Source organism: Solea senegalensis, linkage group LG13 (assembly GCF_019176455.1).
Source record: "Solea senegalensis isolate Sse05_10M linkage group LG13, IFAPA_SoseM_1, whole genome shotgun sequence".
In the NCBI taxonomy this organism is placed as follows: Eukaryota; Metazoa; Chordata; class Actinopteri; order Pleuronectiformes; family Soleidae; genus Solea; species Solea senegalensis.
The window spans coordinates 19214253-19233112 of NC_058033.1; the positions used below are offsets into that span (position 1 = coordinate 19214253).

The 18860-nt window shown below is 41.4% G+C and overlaps 1 protein-coding gene across 3 annotated transcripts in view; it reads right to left on the minus strand.

The window, feature by feature from the left end:
* Positions 1 to 4091: 4091 nt before the first annotated feature.
* LOC122779367 (glucocorticoid receptor-like) overlaps positions 4092 to 18860 on the minus strand; it is a 56573-nt gene continuing 41804 nt past the window's right edge. For all 3 annotated transcript variants that reach the window (XM_044041621.1, XM_044041620.1, XM_044041619.1), the window contains 6 exons: positions 16924 to 17040; positions 14148 to 14405; positions 12955 to 13099; positions 11367 to 11497; positions 8261 to 8418; positions 4092 to 8055 (listed from right to left, as the gene is read on the minus strand). In XM_044041621.1, coding sequence (XP_043897556.1) covers positions 7894 to 8055; positions 8261 to 8418; positions 11367 to 11497; positions 12955 to 13099; positions 14148 to 14405; positions 16924 to 17040 — 971 coding nt within the window. In that variant the 3' untranslated portion in view covers positions 4092 to 7893. The remainder of the gene's footprint in view (positions 8056 to 8260; positions 8419 to 11366; positions 11498 to 12954; positions 13100 to 14147; positions 14406 to 16923; positions 17041 to 18860) is intronic.

Here is an 18860-nt window from a genome sequence, read left to right on the forward strand (position 1 = left end):
TGGCGCCAATTTCAATCTATGATGGAGTGTGGTCTTTGGGTTAAAATCTATTCTGAAGTTTAGAAAGAACTAATGCAGGAAATACTTAGAAGGTACCATTGTCAGATGAAATGTAATCTGTGCTCTTTATATTATATTATTGTATAAGAAACTGAGACTAATCATTGTAGTTTTTGTTATGTATGAGCAAGCCCTTCATATTCATGTGAAGGCCTTTTACCACCATGTTGCAACACAATGTTTCTACAGGAGCCCTAAATCCACCTTTTGCTCACTGAACTAGTTTTCGCTTATTCAGCGCTGTGACAAAAATGATATACACATGCACTTGTGGATTTGTACATTTCTTAGCCTTAAAAAAAAAGAATTAGCATAAGCATATTAGAAAACCAGAGTGCCTCTGCAGACTTCTTTAAGGGAACATAAAGGGAGTCTTTTATCCGTCTGGGTTTATGTTTGATTTCAGCTTACCAGTGGGAGATTTGCTCTTTTGCCATTTTGGTTTCCTGTGTGAAATTGAAATGTTGTGCTGAACGTGGCCATGATCTGACACACTCAAACAAACACAGGCAGTCGCTCTCCAGGATTGTCTTAAATTGATAATTAGCCATCAGTGTTCATAACACGTCATCGGTCCACCTTTTCTTACAACAACAAGATGTAAGGGAGTGAGGGTTGTTGTGGCAGTACTATCATAATAATAATAATAATAATAATGATAATAATAACAATAATGTTGATGATGATGATGATGATGATGACATTATTGCAGCTCAAAGTGCTTCACAATAAAAGGATAATAACATTTAAAAAGCAAATACAACAACAAAACACAACACAGGGTGGAATGAAGAGGAAAAGTCTAAAGTCAAAACTTTAACTTTGAAATAAAACAAAAGATGCAAATAAAACAGTGCAACACAACACAGAGTGGAATAGAAAGGAGGCTATACTTGAAGGCTAGAGTAATAAAGACACGTTTTAAGTCTTCTTTTATTATTAGTTAATTCATTTAAGGTGCTTGCAAAGAAACAAGGGCAATGAGACAAAAGGATTAAAGAAAGTACTGCAATATCATGTTTAACTGTAAGTGGCAAATGTCTTAAAAAGGTCAAAGGCCAGGGAAAACGAGAAGTACAGATTCAGGTATTAAAACTGACTGTTTAACCAATATTTTAATTGAATTTGGTGCCAGACAAATGTATTGGGTATAGAGCAGGGGTGTCAAACTCATTTTTGTTCAGGGGCCACATACAGCGCAATTTGATCTCAAGAGGGCCGGACCAGTAAAAATAGTAAAATAATAGCATAATAACCTATGAACAACAAGAACTCCTTGCTTTTTTTCTCCTTTGTTTTACATTTAATGAACGATATTTTTACAAAACATGAAATGTCTTGAGAACTATAAGTGCAATTTCAACAAAATCGTGCCCAAATGTACTATTTACACAGCACACAGGATCTAAAAAGGCACAGCATTTAGTCACAGGTATCTGGATGAGAAAAATATTGTATTTGACATTACGTTTAGATTGTAATCGTAGTGTGAAATTTTAACAAATTCATCCTGTGGGCCGGATTGGACCCTGCGGCGGGCCGGTTTTGGCCCCCGGGCCGTATGTTTGACACCCCTGGTATAGAGTGTAGCTGCCAGTTCTGTAATACTCCTCCATTCCTTCACTCTCATTTCAAATTCCAACAACAGATCATATACTAAAGTAGAGGTATGCCACGTACAAATCACACTATAAGTCAAGTTATGGAGTGGTAGAGTCATTAGGTAATTAGTTTATCTGGAGTCTTCACTTTAACTCGCCTCAAACCTGACTGAAACCCTGAATCCAAGGAACCCATCAAAGCTTATTAAGCCGTGTAAGAACCGAAGACACCTACAGACATTTCTCTGTAACGCATGCCCTGCAGCAATAGCAGCAATTGTGCACCATTATCCCAGTAGCATGCAACACTTTATAGTCCCGCTCCTGTAACTATCTCAGTATCTATTCTCGTCTCTGTCCCTTGTCTCTGGTTCTTTTGTAATTTTAATGCTTGGATATAAATCAAAATGCTGGCTTGTGAACAGTTTGTAAGGACTTGAGCTGACATTCACTCTGTACCAGTTTGACTAATAAGTGCTTCCACGTTGAAAGTACGAGCATCTCATTTGTCTGCTTGCACCTGCCCCGGCCTGAACTACTGACCCGGGATGGTTGCTGTGGGAGTTGCGCTCAACACCACTCACCCTTACAATTCTTTTGCTCTCCACAGAGCCACATTTAGCTCACACGCTTCATATGCAATGACAGTGATGTAGCGCTCAAGCCGATGGTTGTAGACTCGAGTCCGGGATGTGGACTTTAGAGTCCTGATTTCCAGGACTTGAGCTTGGACTAGGACTGGAGCACGGACTGCATTCAAACTCAGAATTTGTAGTCTGTATTGGTACTCCAACATTAATCAATATGGTGCAAGGGCGTGTGAGTGAGACGTGAGCTCTGTGCATTCAGGCACTGTTGATGAATTCCATTTTAATTGGCAATAGCTGTGGGGTTTTTTTTTGTTGAGCAAGTCAGTGTTTTATCTGTGGAACTTGACTCTGACTCAACTCGTGCTATTCTTTGGTGACTCTGACTCGACTGTACCACATGTTCAATGAAAACGAGACTGTTGGTGGCGTGCAGTATTTTCTCCCATTTAAATCACTGTCAGCAGTCAACCGGTGTCTGCATTGGTCATATGCTCTCTACTGCCTCTCTGTTACACAGTGGCTTTTAGGCTCCACACTCAAGAATCATAGGCTGAAGTTACATGTGGATATGGAGATATAGCATAAATATTCTCAGGCCTTAAGTGTCATCTATGCAGATGACAGTTCTTTACTGTCGGCAGGCTCTAACAGACGACGTGGAAAAAGTCGCTTTTCAGTTTTGGGTTAATTAGTGTTCCCTAAATCCTCCATAACGTCTCTCCATGTGGCTCAGTCTTCCACAATGACGGTAGGTAGTGTCATTAAAAATTGAGTGATTCTGGTTTTTGGGTGAGTCTGGTTTTCTTGGCCCTGTGCAAACACTTGTAAAAAAACATTATCATTACTATTTAAAACACTTTGCTTACTTAAGTCAATGTGGGAACTTCTTCAGCATATTAAAAAAAAAAAAAAAGCATTACATTACAAAAAAAGTTATCAATAAACCATATACTCAGGCAGATGAACTGAAGCAGTACAGCTTCTCTTGTGCATAGAAATCATCATCACCTGGAAATTGCTGCAGCCAAATGTGGTGCGTTCAGGAGACAGTAGTCAGTCTGGAAAGAAAAGATCTCCAGGAGGCTAATTTACTTTGAAATGAAAAGACAGATCATGACATTTCACTATTATTATTCCATTCCTTTCTTTCTTGGCACATGATAAAGAATGTGAATATTTTGGGGTATTTATTTTGGAAGGAAGTGTGGAGCACACACGTGTAGCTTTGACAATATAGATCAGACGTGATTTTATGCAAGATAACACTCTGTGTAATGCCGTATTTGTTTTCCCATGTCATGCCATGCATAGCGCAATTAATTACAGTGTTTGTATTAATGAGCGTCCTCCATTAACCCAACAGTGTCACATGAAGAGTCACAGCCTTGTCGCAGAGTTGACGGGGGGGGTCAAAAAATCTTAGTATAGTATGTCGTCCAAAATCCGTCAAAAAAGTCATAGTATAGTATGTCATCCAAAATAGGTAAAAAATTCATACTATAGTATGTCGTCCAAAAAAAGTAAAAAAATTCATAGTATAGCATGTCGTCCAAACTCGGTCAAAAAAATCATAGTATAGCATGTTGTCTAAAATCCGTCAAAAAAGTCATAGTATAGTACGTTGTCCAAAATCCGTCAAAAAAGTCATAGTATAGTGTGTCGACCAAAATTGGTCAAAAATACATAGTATACTATACTATACTATGACTTTTTTGGCTGGTTTTGGTCGACATACTATACTATGACTTTTTCTGAAGTATGCAACGTGCATTCTGAAGTGGTGCTTTAGTTAAACACACAATCATGTCACCTTTAAAATAATGGACGCATTGGAGCAGAGTATTGGACAGCAGACACATTTATTGTGTAAGATGTTTGAAACAAGGAGAAATGATTTCTTCCAAATCCCCTCTTATTTTTTAGCTAGTGATGAAAAAAAAACATCAAGATGCCACCGACAGGATGCCAAATCCAATGTCCAAGAACAACACAGATAACTTAATTCAACATTTAATCAATAGGTGAAAATATTGACACTGACTACAGAAGAGGTGTAATACAGAAGTAATACAAACTATTGTTTTTTTCTTTAAAACAAACACTTTATATTTTTGTCTGCTTTTTTTTTCGTCTTTTTACATTGGATTACATTTACATAAACTGAAATACGAACAGAACAGACTTCAGTGAAAGCCATAGCCATATTGAACAATGGAACATGATCTGCCCTTAATCTTTAAAGATAACATTTGCACATATTTTATACAAAATAGACTTTATCAACCAATACATGGGTAGTGCAATTCCATTAGGCTCTGGCAGATTTACTTTCACGTGGAGATTCTATGTTGTTGTTTTGTTTTTTTATCTTTTCCTATATTTTGAAGTGTCCAGTAAATCCTCACAGCAATATACATGGGATCCACAGCCTTGACCTTTACAAAAGATACCTGTTGAATAAAAAGAAGTACTACAAGTTGGATAATAAGTGCTACTGAAAATGTAACTACTTGAATACTTCTTTTGGTTTGTTAAACCTTTACTGCTTTGGTCACTCTATAACACAAAACATTCCCCCAGTCCACCTCACCTCCCGCCGTATTCCCCCTCATATAACTCTGTAAAACACAGTGAGCTCTCTGGTGTAGACTTTCCCGTTGACTTGTAAAATTTACATTGACTTCACAAGACAAAAAAAAAAGAATGTTCAACACTTCCTAACGTATTCAACACATCTACCTTTATCAAACACAAACCAACAAACGGAAAAATATTTACTTTCTCGACTCGTTCAATTTACAAAAAAAAAGGATTGAGTAAAACCATTATAAAGAGGATTAAGCGGATGTATTAAAAACTGCAAAAAATATCATCTTTTTTTAATATATATGTGTATGTATATATATATATATATATATACATACACATATATGTATGCATTTTTTAAACACGTCAATCTCCACAAACACAAATATTCGTAAGGGTTTATCTATTTCCTGATTAGAAATCTTATTTCTATGGCTCATTGACTCCCTTTCAGAAGGCCTTTAGTCTTACGTGGAGCTGAAAAGCAGAAGAGTAAGTGAATAGGAATATAGAGATTATGTCTATGCAAAAATATTTTGTAATAATAGACACTTTTGCGTAGCACTGGATATGTCCGCGCTGCTATTTTATAGTACACACACCTATGGCTGTTTTTAGAGAGGAGCGAGGGGATATATAAGTACATCAGTGTGTTAGAGCTGGTTTCCTGAAGCACCGCCACTTGAAAACAGCCGTAATACTGTATGCAAAGTTACCCGGACAATAGACGGATAAGTCAACTCTTCCCGAGAAAAATCAGCAGCAGCAGCATCAGCAGCAGCAGCATCAGCAGCAGCATCAGCATTAAGCTCATGTGTAACCAACGTTTACACGAAACGACCCCGGCACGGACGACTAAATCCAAAAGGCAGATTTCAAAAACAGCTACAGCCTCCTAATGAATAGTGGTTTGTATGTCATCAAGCGCCCGCTGCGCCCGTTAACTGTAAGTAACACACAAATGGCCGGTCTCCATGACGACGTGCTACCTGCGCTGTCAACTGCCATTCAGACTTCCGTAGTGCAGAAGGACAAGTACCATTCAGAGTAAACAGCTGAGAAAATCTATACGGTGGACGTTGTAGGCAGAGAGGCTTGGCAATTATGAGAGACATTAAGGAGACAGAGTCTTTTGCGCGTGTGGTGGGGGGAGGACGAGGGGACGGGGGTCACTGGATTTACGCAGACGTCACAAGTGCACGACTGCGGCACTGCTTCAAATCTGCTTTGGCGAGCACGTAAGCTGGTACAATCATCGTTTTCACATTACACATGTACCAAAAAAAAAAATCACCACCTGTTTCTTCACAACTACTTTTTGTCATCGTAAAAAAACACAAACACAAACACAAAATCGGTACTTCTCTAAGCTGGTGTAGGTGAGACACTGAGCAAAGTCTCAAGGACGACGTGACGTCAGATCACAAGTGAATCATCATCGAGAAAAGAAGACGCACACAAAACTTGCACACGACATTTGGCACTAGTGGGGGGAGAAAAAACGAATCCAGATGATTTCGTCACTCGTTTTCTTTTTGTATAAATTATTTGGACCAAACCACATATTTCCCCCCCCTTCAAAAAAGGTGAAATCTTGTGCTGAGAACAGAGTTTCTGTGTGTTAGAAACACAGAGATTAAAGGGCATAATATTCAGTCTTTCTCCTGATAATAAGTGGATAGCATTTCTAAAGTCCAGTAATCATGTGAAGCTGCAACAACAACAACACACCAGAGGGAATCATTCCATTCCTATTTCACCATGATGGGATTTCTGAGACTGCAGTCCCATAAAAGCACATATTTTAAAATCAGGACACTATACTTGGTAGTAGGACAGTTTTGACTTATGGCTAAATTATCGTTGTATTATCTTATGCATATGAATACGTTGCAAAGGTTTGTGTACAAAACATCAGATATGTCTTTGTTCAATTCCAGTGGTCTCCATGGACGTAGCTGCTTTCAGCTTCTTCTTAATTCTTTCCTTAGAGAGAATAGGTATCAGACGGGATCGTGTGTCGATACGTGTGCTGTGACCGACGAGGAGATTCAACTTTTCAAGATAGAAAAACTGCCGCTTCGTTTTTCTGTTTGTTGTTATTCGGCTCTGCACTACTACTCGTCGTGGGTATTATCTCGGTGATCACAACAGTGACAAGCTGCCCAAATTGAGGAGAAAACAGAAAAACAGAAACTGCCAAAACAAAGTGTAGAAAACATGTCGAGAGTTACATTCTGATGCAAAGAAACTGCTTTGAAATGGCTGTTTAAGAGCTTAAAAAAAGCTAGAAAAGGCACTGGTTTTTCCCTTGTCTGATGCATCCTGAGTAAACACTTTACCGCGTGAATGCATGTATTCTTCCTGTATCTGTGTGTGTGTGTGTGTGTGTGTGTGTAAGCGGGACCTTTTGCTTGTGTGGTCTAAAATAAAAGTGTGCGAACATTTACATCCAATAATTAGCTGAAAACAGAGTTTGCCCTCACTGTCCTCGGGTCCAAAGAATGGGGAGGCGGAGGAGGGTTAAAAAAGAGAGAGAGAGAGCGTTTTCCTCACCAAACTGTTCTGTGGAAACCACACACGCACACACACACACACGCACACACGCACACACACACGCGTGCTGAGCTGAGACGGGCAAACACAAACAAGTCGGGGGAGAAACTTGGGGCAAGCTTCAACAGGTTGCTGGACAGTGTGTTCGCTGTAGCGCTGAAGGAGGGGAACAAGGCGGCGCTCGGAGTTGGCTCGTCTGTGTAAAACAAAACAGGAGGCGGGGGGGGAGGGGAGGCGCTTGAGGACAAAGAGGCGGGCAAAAGATCACCAAAATGTAGCCTGGCCACGAGACATTCAGATGCAAAGCCGATTTCTCCGGAGGCCAAATTTCTTCTCGGTTAGCCGGGGAAAAAGGCGACTGGTCAGTAGCGGTCGAGCCTCCTGCCGTCGTTTTTGGCCAAATCTGAGAAAATCGGATTAAGAGGCGTGTGGCTACAGGTATTGTGCTCTTGCATGATTGCAGGATTTATTTATTTTTTTTAAAGTCATTGCTTCACAGTTTATGGCAGTCCTTTCTGGTGGAACAGCAGCGGCTTGATGCTCCCGTCTTTGAATTTTGGTATCTGGTTGGTGATGATCTCTGCGAGCATCTCCGGGAACTCCACGCTGAGGGTTTTATTCACAAAGGTGTAGAAACAGATCTGTAGAAGGCCTTCCACCATCTGTGGGGGAGGGGGGGGGGACACAACATCCAAGCATTAACCTTTAAATTCATCTCATGTTTTACTTCTGTCATCGAGAGAAAAGCAGAGAGGCTGGTCTTGATCGTTTGTGAGTGACCAGTAAACAGGATGGTGCAGGGAAGTTAGTTAAACATGAATCCTTAAGACAGAAAGTATAAATGTAGTGTATGTGTGTTGCTCTCGCCTCCTGCATGGAGTCCAATAGCTTAGTTAGCTGGTAGAAGCGCTGCCAGTTCTGACTGGCGTTCTCCTCCCTCTTGACGATGGCTTTCCCGAGCTCCTTGATGTACGACATCCTGATCTCGTCAAACACCCCCTGGCTCTTCAGGCCATCTTTGGGTACTGCACACAAATACACGAGAGACACGCAAACAAAGAGACACATCAGTGCACAAGTTGGAATGTGAATTTGGATTAAAAGAAAAAGGCTCAGGATTAGGGTCCCATTGCATATGTTTTGATTATTCGTTCTTTCTCCTCCCACTTTTAAAAGTGCACGTTTGAGGGACTTGGCACATAAGGACCTGGAAAATTTGCAATCTGCCATTGGACCCGGGATCTCTGTCAGAAAAGAGCGCCGCCCTACACTTGCAACTGTCCCTGCTTCAAACACACCTGAGGGAAAGGGAAACATCTAAAACGTGCAGGGCCAGCAGGTTCCCCGGGCGCCAGGATTGAGAAACCCCGCAAATAGATAGATAATTAACAGGCGCCTCGTGCAACTGTCAAAACAGTGGCTGCGACCCGATTGGACGAGCCCGACATGTCTGCAACTCTCCTTTCCTTTGTGGGGAAATTATTATTTTTTTTGATGAGAAATCAAAGGTGTCAAGTCACGCCGCATACCTGTGATTTGCATAAAGTAACGTGGTTGGGGGGGGGGCTTCAGCTTTATGCAAATGAGCAACGGCTCACTTGGCGCCATGTATTTTCACGAGTGGAATACACAGTGTAGGATCCCAGCAGAGACCGTGCTGACGCTGGGCTGAACCTGAACACTTTAGGCAGTGGAAAATATGCAAAACTAAATTCAATTCAATTTATTTATTCAACATCGACGTCTGCTGTGTGTGCAGTGTGTTCCCTCGATGTCGGACGGCACGCGAGCCAAAGAGATGCAGTACATGTTCAGACATGATCCATAAAAACCCACATTTTCAAAATGCTGGTCAATAGTAAGGAAGTCGAGCTGAAACAACGACTCGCCGTCACATCGGTTTGTAGCTTTTTTCATGATTAAAACAAGTTTTCTGATTGTTTTAGCTTCTTCAATGTGAATAGATTCTTCCTTTCGATGACTCGATTCGTCGGGAAAACAATCGACAGATGAATCGTTTGTGAAAATAATCATTCGCTGCAGCAGAAAAAGCTCAACACCCGAATAAATACCACGTTTTCCTTTCTCTGAATTGTGTAGTGTAAAATACATAAATGAACAATGAATGCTATTCATATGTAACACAGCTTTTACAGGCAGCGGCAAAGAGCTGCACACGTGTTTGTATGAATTATTTAAATAATGTGCGAGGTACGCCTTTTAAAACTTCACAGACACTTTAAAATAAGTCGGAACGTGACCTGAAGGTGACATTAATCTTTCAGTCACATGCATATATACATACATGCATGCATGTGACAAGTGTACCCGATGGAAATGTCATTTCCTCGGCAATAATGAGTGCAATCCCATTTAAAGTGCATCATTTCACCTGCGCTGTACTTTGAGATAAAGGTGGAGGGAGGTGGAACAACAAGTCAAACACAGAATGTACGCTGTATGGTGTTTTTATTCCTGGTAAATGAACTGCTCTAATAATATCTCTCCATCTATCGAGAGCTTCCATAAGCCTTCTTTTATGGCATTATTTTAACCTTTAAGAGGCTGGGAAACGTTTGACTATTTTGTGCCTTTTCATGTTGAAATGGACATTTTTAAAGTAACTCAAGCAAATCATCCTTCGCTCAGAACCAATTTAGAATGTGGTGATTTAAGTCCAGTTAGGACTCATTTGTCAAAAACTGAGAAGGGTTTTTGTGGTAAAAAGGTTTTCCATGATTTTGGCAATTTGTGGCCATGTTGATGTTGACAGCAACAAACGGAAGCTCTATTTTATCCACTTTGATCAATAAAATGAATTAAACTCCACGGTTGACTTCATTGTGCATTATCCAAGCAAGCTTTCTGCGGTCTGAGTTAAGCTGTTGTCACTGAGATCAGATCTTCTTCAGTGGACCGTCTGCCTCCATCTTGTCAATAGATCCCTCGTGTCCTCATGTCCTCCTTCACAACATCCATGAACCGTCTCTGTGGTCTTCTTCCTCTTGTCCTCCTTGTCCTTTGCTCTGAATATGCTCATTTCTAATCTCGTCCATCCTGGTCACTCCCAGTGGAAATCTGGTGTCATTTAGCCAAAATCTTCCCCTTCACTTTAACTGACACTCGTCTCCACCCACTCCACACTGCCCTCTCTCCTTCACCCCTCTTGTGCTCTCCTGTCCATGCCTTTGAATGCTTGACTCCAGGTATTTAAACTCATCCACTTTCTCTACCTCTCCCCCCTTACATCTCCACCTGTCTCACCTGTCATTCACACACACGTGCAGTAGTCCGTCCTCCTCCTACTAACCGTCTTTCCTCTCCAGACTCTCTCTCTCTCTCTCTCTTCCACCCGTCCTCCTACTCACACTTCCAGATAACAATATCATCTGTAAACAAACAACATCGTCCGGGGAGACTCCTGTCTCATCTAACCAGTCCACCTGTCCATCACCACTGCAAACAAGAAGGGGCTCAGAGCTGGTCCCTGATGTAATCCCACCCTCACCTTTAAACCCATCCGTCACTCCAACTGCACGCCTCACCGCTGTCTCACTGTCCCCCCGACTTACTCAGACAATACCACAGCTCCTCTTGGATCATATAACATCTGAACAAAAAACGGTGTCTTGTATTATTAATCTCTGATGCTCCATGCATTTAAGAGCTGATTTTGCCACAAAATCGGACGCTGTTTTGTTGATTTGACACACATTTCTGACTAAATGTGTGAAATATGACAAAAAAACAAACTATTAGAGCTTTAATTTGCTTGTTTTGTCAAACACTGAAGACCAAATCCACAATATCATATATATATATATATAACATTTACTGCCATCCACGTACTGTTAGGGAAACCTAAGCAACTACCATTTGCATTACAAAAATCAGCCTACCTTCACATTGCAAGTGGTTTTAAGAGAAAGAGGATTTTAGTTTGAGAGTAAACGTTGTGTTTGTGACACATTACCTGTACTGAGCAGCAGCAGCACCTTCATACACAGGTACTCGTCGTAGGACACTTGCAGTCGGACAAACTCGTTGCAGATTTTCAGCATTTGCTCACACTGGTCGTTCATGAAGGGCAGCTTCATACGCTCTCTGAAATGAGCGGGAAGACGTGAGAGAAAAGGCAGTGAAGAGAGAGAGAGAGAGAGAGAGAGGGAGGGAAAAGAGATGTAGAGAGTAGATAGGAAGAGATGAGTGAAATGCAGAATAGGCAGAGACATCCGAGAAAGAAACAAGAGGGGGAAACGGAGGGAAGAGACACATACAGATTAGATTGAAGTTCTTTCATTCATCCTGTTATTCAATCCTCAATAAACTGCCTCAGCGGGGGAGCAGAGAAAACCGGACTGTGAAATCAGTCCAGATGGATTTTCACACCTCACTAACACACACACACACACACACACACATTGCTTTGAAATCAACTGTTGATGTCCAAAGATTCACAGCTTATGGTTCAATTATTACTATTCACTGTGACCGACTTCCGGCAATGACCTCTCCCACATTTCATACAGTATATCTATTACTCAGGTCTCCCGGTTTTCAGGTGTTCAGTGTACTGTCACATTTATACTGCTGCACTGATGACTTCCAAATACTTGGCAACCTATTCCTGCCACAAATAATTAAAATAGCTTAGTATCACGTTATACACTGCAAAAAAAACAGCCGTATTAAGAAATGAGCCAAATACTCTTAAATTGATTTAAAGGTTTGAAGAGAAAGAATCCTTCACTGGCATTAGCACTTTTTGCTTGGCTAGAATATTTATTTTTCTTGTGCAAAACTTGCTTTCCAAGATATTTTTTATTTTTTTATGCAAAAAAATAAGACCAATTTCCCAGAAATGAGGCTTATTTTCCTTTCTTAAAAATCTGTTTTTGCGATATGTGAACGGTTTATTATAGAAACCGCATCCATTTCACGCGATAACATCAAGTTGTGACAAGTTTCGTGTCACAGCGTGAATGATTTATTGATAAAAAATGGGACGTTTCACATGATTACGCGAGGCTACTGTAAAAATGCATTTTCTCGTCAAAACTTTGTTGTGCGATCATGACACGTTTCCTGTTATAACAGGAAAGGTTTATTGTTTCATGTTATTACGGGGAACGTTTATCGTGAAAAAACCAAAGGGTTCAAGGAGGTTGAGCAAATGCCTCACTGCAGGACAGTGTTGTATTTAAAGTCCGAGCTTTCAAATGAAAACCCTGTTGAGGGAACAGACATGGGAATATAACATCATTTATCTGCGGCCAGAGACACTGTTAAAGTGATACAACCCAATCCTGATCATCTACAACTTAGCGCTTGGGTAATTTATGCTGTATGGATGAGTATGTCTGACTCAATGTCTGAAATTCTCTAGATGTTCACCTATTTGCTTCTCACTCTTGTGCAGCTGCATCAGCGTGTATTTCCCTCATCTTACAGCAAAAGCACATCTTATCGTATCGTATTTCCTGTTTTAAGCTTTCATCTTTTCTTTTTTCTTCGAGGTTGAGAACCGACGTGGCGTAAAAATGGCCGGGGTGGGCACGTACTTGTTGATGACGAGGTCGGGGGCGAAGCAGAGCATACTGCCGTTGCACTGCTCGTACGACCTCCATCCCAGACCGAACGACATCAGAAAGAGCCAGGAGCACTGCAGCAGAGTCATCTGGTCGTCCAGGTGCAGGTTACGGAAGCCTGGGAAGGTCAGACAAGGGGTCGTTTGATTTGAGCATTTTGTCTTCCAGTTTAGCCTGAGCTACTGTAAATGCTAAATACTTATTTACACCCTAATTAAGTCAATCTTATTGACTTATTTGACGGATTTGAAAGCCGTTTGAGTCGTTTTGCACATATGTCAAATGTGGTGAAAGTGGAGTCGCACATGAAGAAAAGCCCTTTCACATTACATTTGTTTTAAATCCAGGCGATTATGTAAGAGACTCCCTCCCTCGTAGCTTTCCCTCACTATCACCCTGGCAGGCGGCCAGCTGGAAAGGATTCACACAACGCCAGAGCCAGATCGCTCCCTGATCATACTGTCGCACACAAAGGCATCACCATCGTTTGTGTGAGAAATCTGCTCTTAACTCTTTGTGACGACCAATAGCAACTATTACAGTGTGAAGAGAGAAATCTCAAAGCGACTATTATCCAGCGACGTACCTTCTTTCTTTCTCTCTTTCTCAGGAGGAGAAACGAGGGTGGTAAAAAGATCAAATTCTTGGTGTTGCCACCCTTCAAATCCTCCGCTTCTGTTTCACTTTGACATGAAGCGGAATGGAAAATATAAATCTATCCCTTACTAGAATTTCACTTTCTCTTTTGACAATTTCTCAGTATGGTGCTACATGAGCTGAAATAGTGATAAACTATGTTAAGAATCCCCTCCCCCCCAAAAAAAATCATAGCAACGGGCGCAGTCATTTTAACCGCAATAAAATGAATAAGGGACATTTTCAATCACTGTAGGAACAATACAAAGAGCGTCGTCTCTATAAATTCATTCTTCTGGAGGTTTCAATTACAGAGGCTGCACAGTATTACACAGTCACTAATTTCCCCAGCAACTTAATCTTATTCCCCACCATCTTGGATTATCTGGATAAATAGTTAACTTGCGGCTATTCCTGTTCTTTTGTTTTTAACCGAAGAACGACGACAATGCTGTCCATGAGACGCTCGTTTAACCGGACGGTCTTCGCCGTTATGCGCTGGATGTCTCGTGTCTTTTTTTATTTTTTACCTGGCAGAGACTTGGCCCACTTGACTGCAGAGATGACCTGCTGACCCCCCAGCCTGTTGAGCGTGCTCATGAGGCGCGAGGAGTTGTCCGGCAGCGTGCCGTCGTAGCCCGAGTAGATGATCTCTGGCTCGATGGCCTTGAGCACAGACAGCATGGTGGGCACGAGCTGGGGCATCCTCGGGAGGACGGGAACCGGCATGATGTCAGGCACTGATGATCCCGGTTGGGGGATTTTCTTCATTTTCTTGTTTTTTCTCGCTGGGGGAGAAGAGCGGGACAGAGGATCAGACGTTCGCCTCATACACACAGAGGAATGTGTTGATCGTCGGCCGCTCGGGCTGAACAATTCATCGAAATTGCAATACGGCTCACTGCAATTGTAAAAATAACATGGATTATTATTACACACCTTCTTCTACAGACTGAAGAGAACATCTTCGTTTCTCACAGAGCTGCACAAATGTCAAAATTACCATTCCAGATGAGATCGCGAATCATATCGCAACCGCGTTTCCTGTCAAAATAATCGCAATTCGATATTTATTTAAAATCGCCGCGAAACAGACCTACAGGAGATCGTCCTGTACCAGAGGCCGTGTCTACGCTATGAAACACCAAGTAAAACCGTCGGTAAAGCCACAGCTAAATATAAATAAGTGTCGTTAGTGGTCTCCTCCGTTGGTGTCCCAGGAAACAGTTGATATACTTGTAACCAGGCTGTACTGCAGACTTTTATTAATATAATAAACACCACGCAAGAGCAGAAATAGAACTGACTTTCAGTTTGTTATTGATAGTTCCAAGTGGTTTCGCAGACTCACTCCAATCACAGATATGTGGAGGAAACAAGTACCAGAGGTGTCATCCGTTAACAGGAAGTCGGACCCTTACTTACTTATGCATTAAGAAATAATGGTCTATACAATCACACAAAATAATAAAAATAAAACAATCTGAAATATCATTTCTCACTTGGTACCAAAACTATTGAAAAACACAGAATTCGGGGACAGGCCGAGGATCGCCCATCGAGGAAAAAGCGGCAAATTATTATCTTTTATTATTCATTTATTTTACTTTTTACCGTAATATAAGACGCCACTGTCCCCTGCAAAGAGCCACCACTCACGTGTCAACTTAAATCCGATTAACAGTAAGTAAAGGCCTCGTTTTCCAAGAAGAACATTTTTCCACACAAGCGAGTTTCTCTTGAGTGACAAATGGTTTGAGCTGTTGCTCACAATATGTAGATTAACCTGTGAATCATGGTAAAAAAAACACATTGGGGGTGAGAGGTTATCGTGAAAAAGCATGTTGTTTTTTTTCTTCTACTCTCGACCTTTTTTTAATTTCCCCTCCTGGTGTTTCTATGGCAACTAAAAGCCTCTCTGGAGGGAGAGTTTGTCTCCTGATGCACTGGCAACCATCAAAAACCTCTCTCCGTCTTTGTCTCTCCCTCCCCCCATGTAACCATGCCCACCTCTGTCTGACAAACACGGCATCTCGCTCAACAGCCGTTTGTACAAACTGTATTGAAAACAATTTCACAAGAACCAGGTTCCAAGCACTGAAACACACCGAGGACTTGACACGTGTGCGCCCGCGGTCTGTCCTCCTTAAACTCCTTGACACACATCTTTGATTGCTGTACGGTGCACCGTTAACGTTGATCCCGGTGACGGAGTGGACTTGCACACACTGGTTCGTACATGATGACGGTGGTCGACGATACACACTCGCAGCCATAAAACGCCCAGGACTCGACGTCCACGGTCCACTGTGAGCGATTGTCAAGGCCTTATATGAAGAAAGTGTTTATCTTGTTTTTGAAATATGTGTGCACCCAGTCGATGGCACTATACTCGACTAACTTTCAGCATATTATTGTCATGATCTTCTCTCTGTCACCTCATTCACCTCAGCTCACCAGCCCCTTCTTCTCCTCACCTGCCTGCCAGCCGCTCCCTGCTCACCTGTTGCACTCAGCTGCCTCTGATCACCAATCAACGCTGTATATAAACTCACCTCTCAGTTCACGCAGTGCCAGATTGTTCTATGTCGCCAGTATTAGTCTCTCCAGCGTTTTTCGGATTGATTCCCCGGTGCCGACCCTGCCTGTCCTGTCTCTGCCCTGGTGATCTACTCCAGTGTTTCCCAACCCTGGTCCTCAGGGAACACTGCCCTGCTCCAACACACCTGATTCAGACGAGCAGCTTGTTACCAGGCTTCTGCAGAGCTTGTTGAACATATTTCAGTCAGTGTGGGAGATCATTTTCTGGAGCCTTTTTTTCTGTGTTGTGTATTATTCCCTTAGTGCTCAGATGTACATCCATGATAATTTGCCGTGGGAATAATACACAATGGACATTACATTACATGTCATTTAGCATGTCGCTATAATCCAAAGCAATTTACAAGGGAATTGAGTACAATCAGCCGGGGGTGGAGTTGAACTTGCGACCATGATGTCTTTTGCACACAATAATAGCAATAATTGTGCAGAAGTCACAAAGTAGACTTAGTTTTCCTTTTCTTTCTGATCATGAAAACGAGCCGAGTGAACTTTGAACTGTGACGTATTTCCACATTTCACAATCTGATTTTAAACATTTTGAATACTTTTTTGATCAGGTGTTTTTATATAGTTGGTAAAAATCGGGTCAGGGGTATGATGTATATACATTACGTTACAGAAATCTCAGGTTAGGGTTAGATTTGTCAAATCAGATCTAATCCCTACTGTAGAGTCTTTGAATGTAGTCTGTCCTCTTTTTACCTTCCAAGTTCATTCCAGCTTGAAGACATTTCCTGAAGCGGCAGGCCGGACAGTTCTTCCTGCGGATCTTATCGATGATGCAGTCGTTCCTCCCCGCACAGAGATAGTTATGTTGGCCTGTGAAGAAGAAGAAGAAGAAGAAGAAGAAGGAGACACATGAGTTAAAAATGATTAGAGTGAGTAGTATTTACAGTATTATGACCACACACACCGACCACCTTTTGAAGCAAGCCTTGGAAAAAAAAAAAAGATGGTACAATTCAATCAAACCCTCTTAACCCAGTAATCAAATAAGGTCCCACATCCATCTATATAAGAGTAGCAAGGCACTGCATGATGAGGATGCAGAGATGATTTTTTATTTAATAAATGGGCAGCATTCCATATTTGACCTGAGGGAGGAATTTACAGCATGTGTCGACTTCATCAAACATCTTGTGGAGAGACGCCAGAAACGCACAAGCGTCACTATTCACAGGGACTAATTTAATGAAGACGCGAGAGAACCGAGCGATTCATAAATTCGTGATACTTTTTGACCCCCCCTCTCCTGAATGTTACTCTTCATCGAGATTTTTGTCTTTTGTTTTGCTACGCCCTAAAGTCCTCCATCCTAATCAGACGCCTAACAACCACATCAGGTCCCTTTTCGATGTCTTCTATCTGCCGTCTCATCCTTTCAATTACTACTCATCACTCATGACGAGGGGATGATTGTCAATTAGATACAAAAAAAGAGAAGAAGCTCCGTTCTATCTTTGCCTACTTCACTGTCGACGGCTCATCAGTCCACCTGTCAGTCTCCCACTTCCACCATTTATAGCACACTGCCAGGAGCTCTCCCCGAGGGAGAAGGTATGTGATATCCTGATAAATGAGATACACCAACCAGTCCTACTTAAAAAACGAGCACCTCCGTGCCTCAGTCTGTCTTTTTCCCAGAATCCCATGCTCTCTATAATAATATTTAATAGTAGAAGAACAACAACCACTATAAAAGCTACTCTTCTATTCATGCAGGCGTAAAGGCGTGTGCTACAGCAATACCAATATTCCGATGATTAATATTGAATGTTCCTCGGGAAGAAATAATAGTGTGCACATTAGGGGGCGACAGCAGAATATAGAAAACTTTCATTATCATTATCTGCGCAATAACAGTAACAGCTGATGTCGGCAAACACACGACTGACACGCGACGAAGCAGAAGAGGCTGCTACCTTCTCTAACTGTAATGTTTTTACTTTTCGTCACATGAGTCTCATTATCTTGAGATCAGAATGAGACGTAATAAATGGAATGGGTTAAAAAAATGTATGAGGGGATGTCCGACAACCATCCCGGACTTTGGCACGACGTAGTGAAGCCGCTTTACTGTACAATTGTGTTACTGTACAAACTGTGAAATGCAAAAGCACAAAAAATAAACAAAGCAAACTGGCAGCTCTTCTCAGCTCAAGTCTGCGTGACAGGAAACCGTAACCATATCAAAGAACTCCCTTATGAGTTGCATTCTTCCACTGAAAAATGTACATACGTTCAAAAGAATTTCTTATTAAAGATCAAATGTCTCTTTTAAGAGGGACTGGATGTTCAGTGACATGGTGAGATAAGATGGCTCACCCGTCAACGATCACGACACATGAGCAGCGGCTAAACCAGAGGATACGATTAAAGCATTTACACCGTGTTGTTTTGTGTAGACTTTTCTTCTTCTTTGACGAAAAAAAGACCTCTCCTTCATATCATGTGGAAACATTTTAAATGTCATAAAGCAGTGATAAAAATAAAACTCTATTTAACTCTAGTGTTTGCCGAGTTACTAATAAATGACATATTAGTAATTACAATATTACTAATTCTCTCTTTCAGTGATCTGTCTCTACACGTTTTAATTTTATCACTTAATTATGTGTTTATTAATGTAACTACTGTGA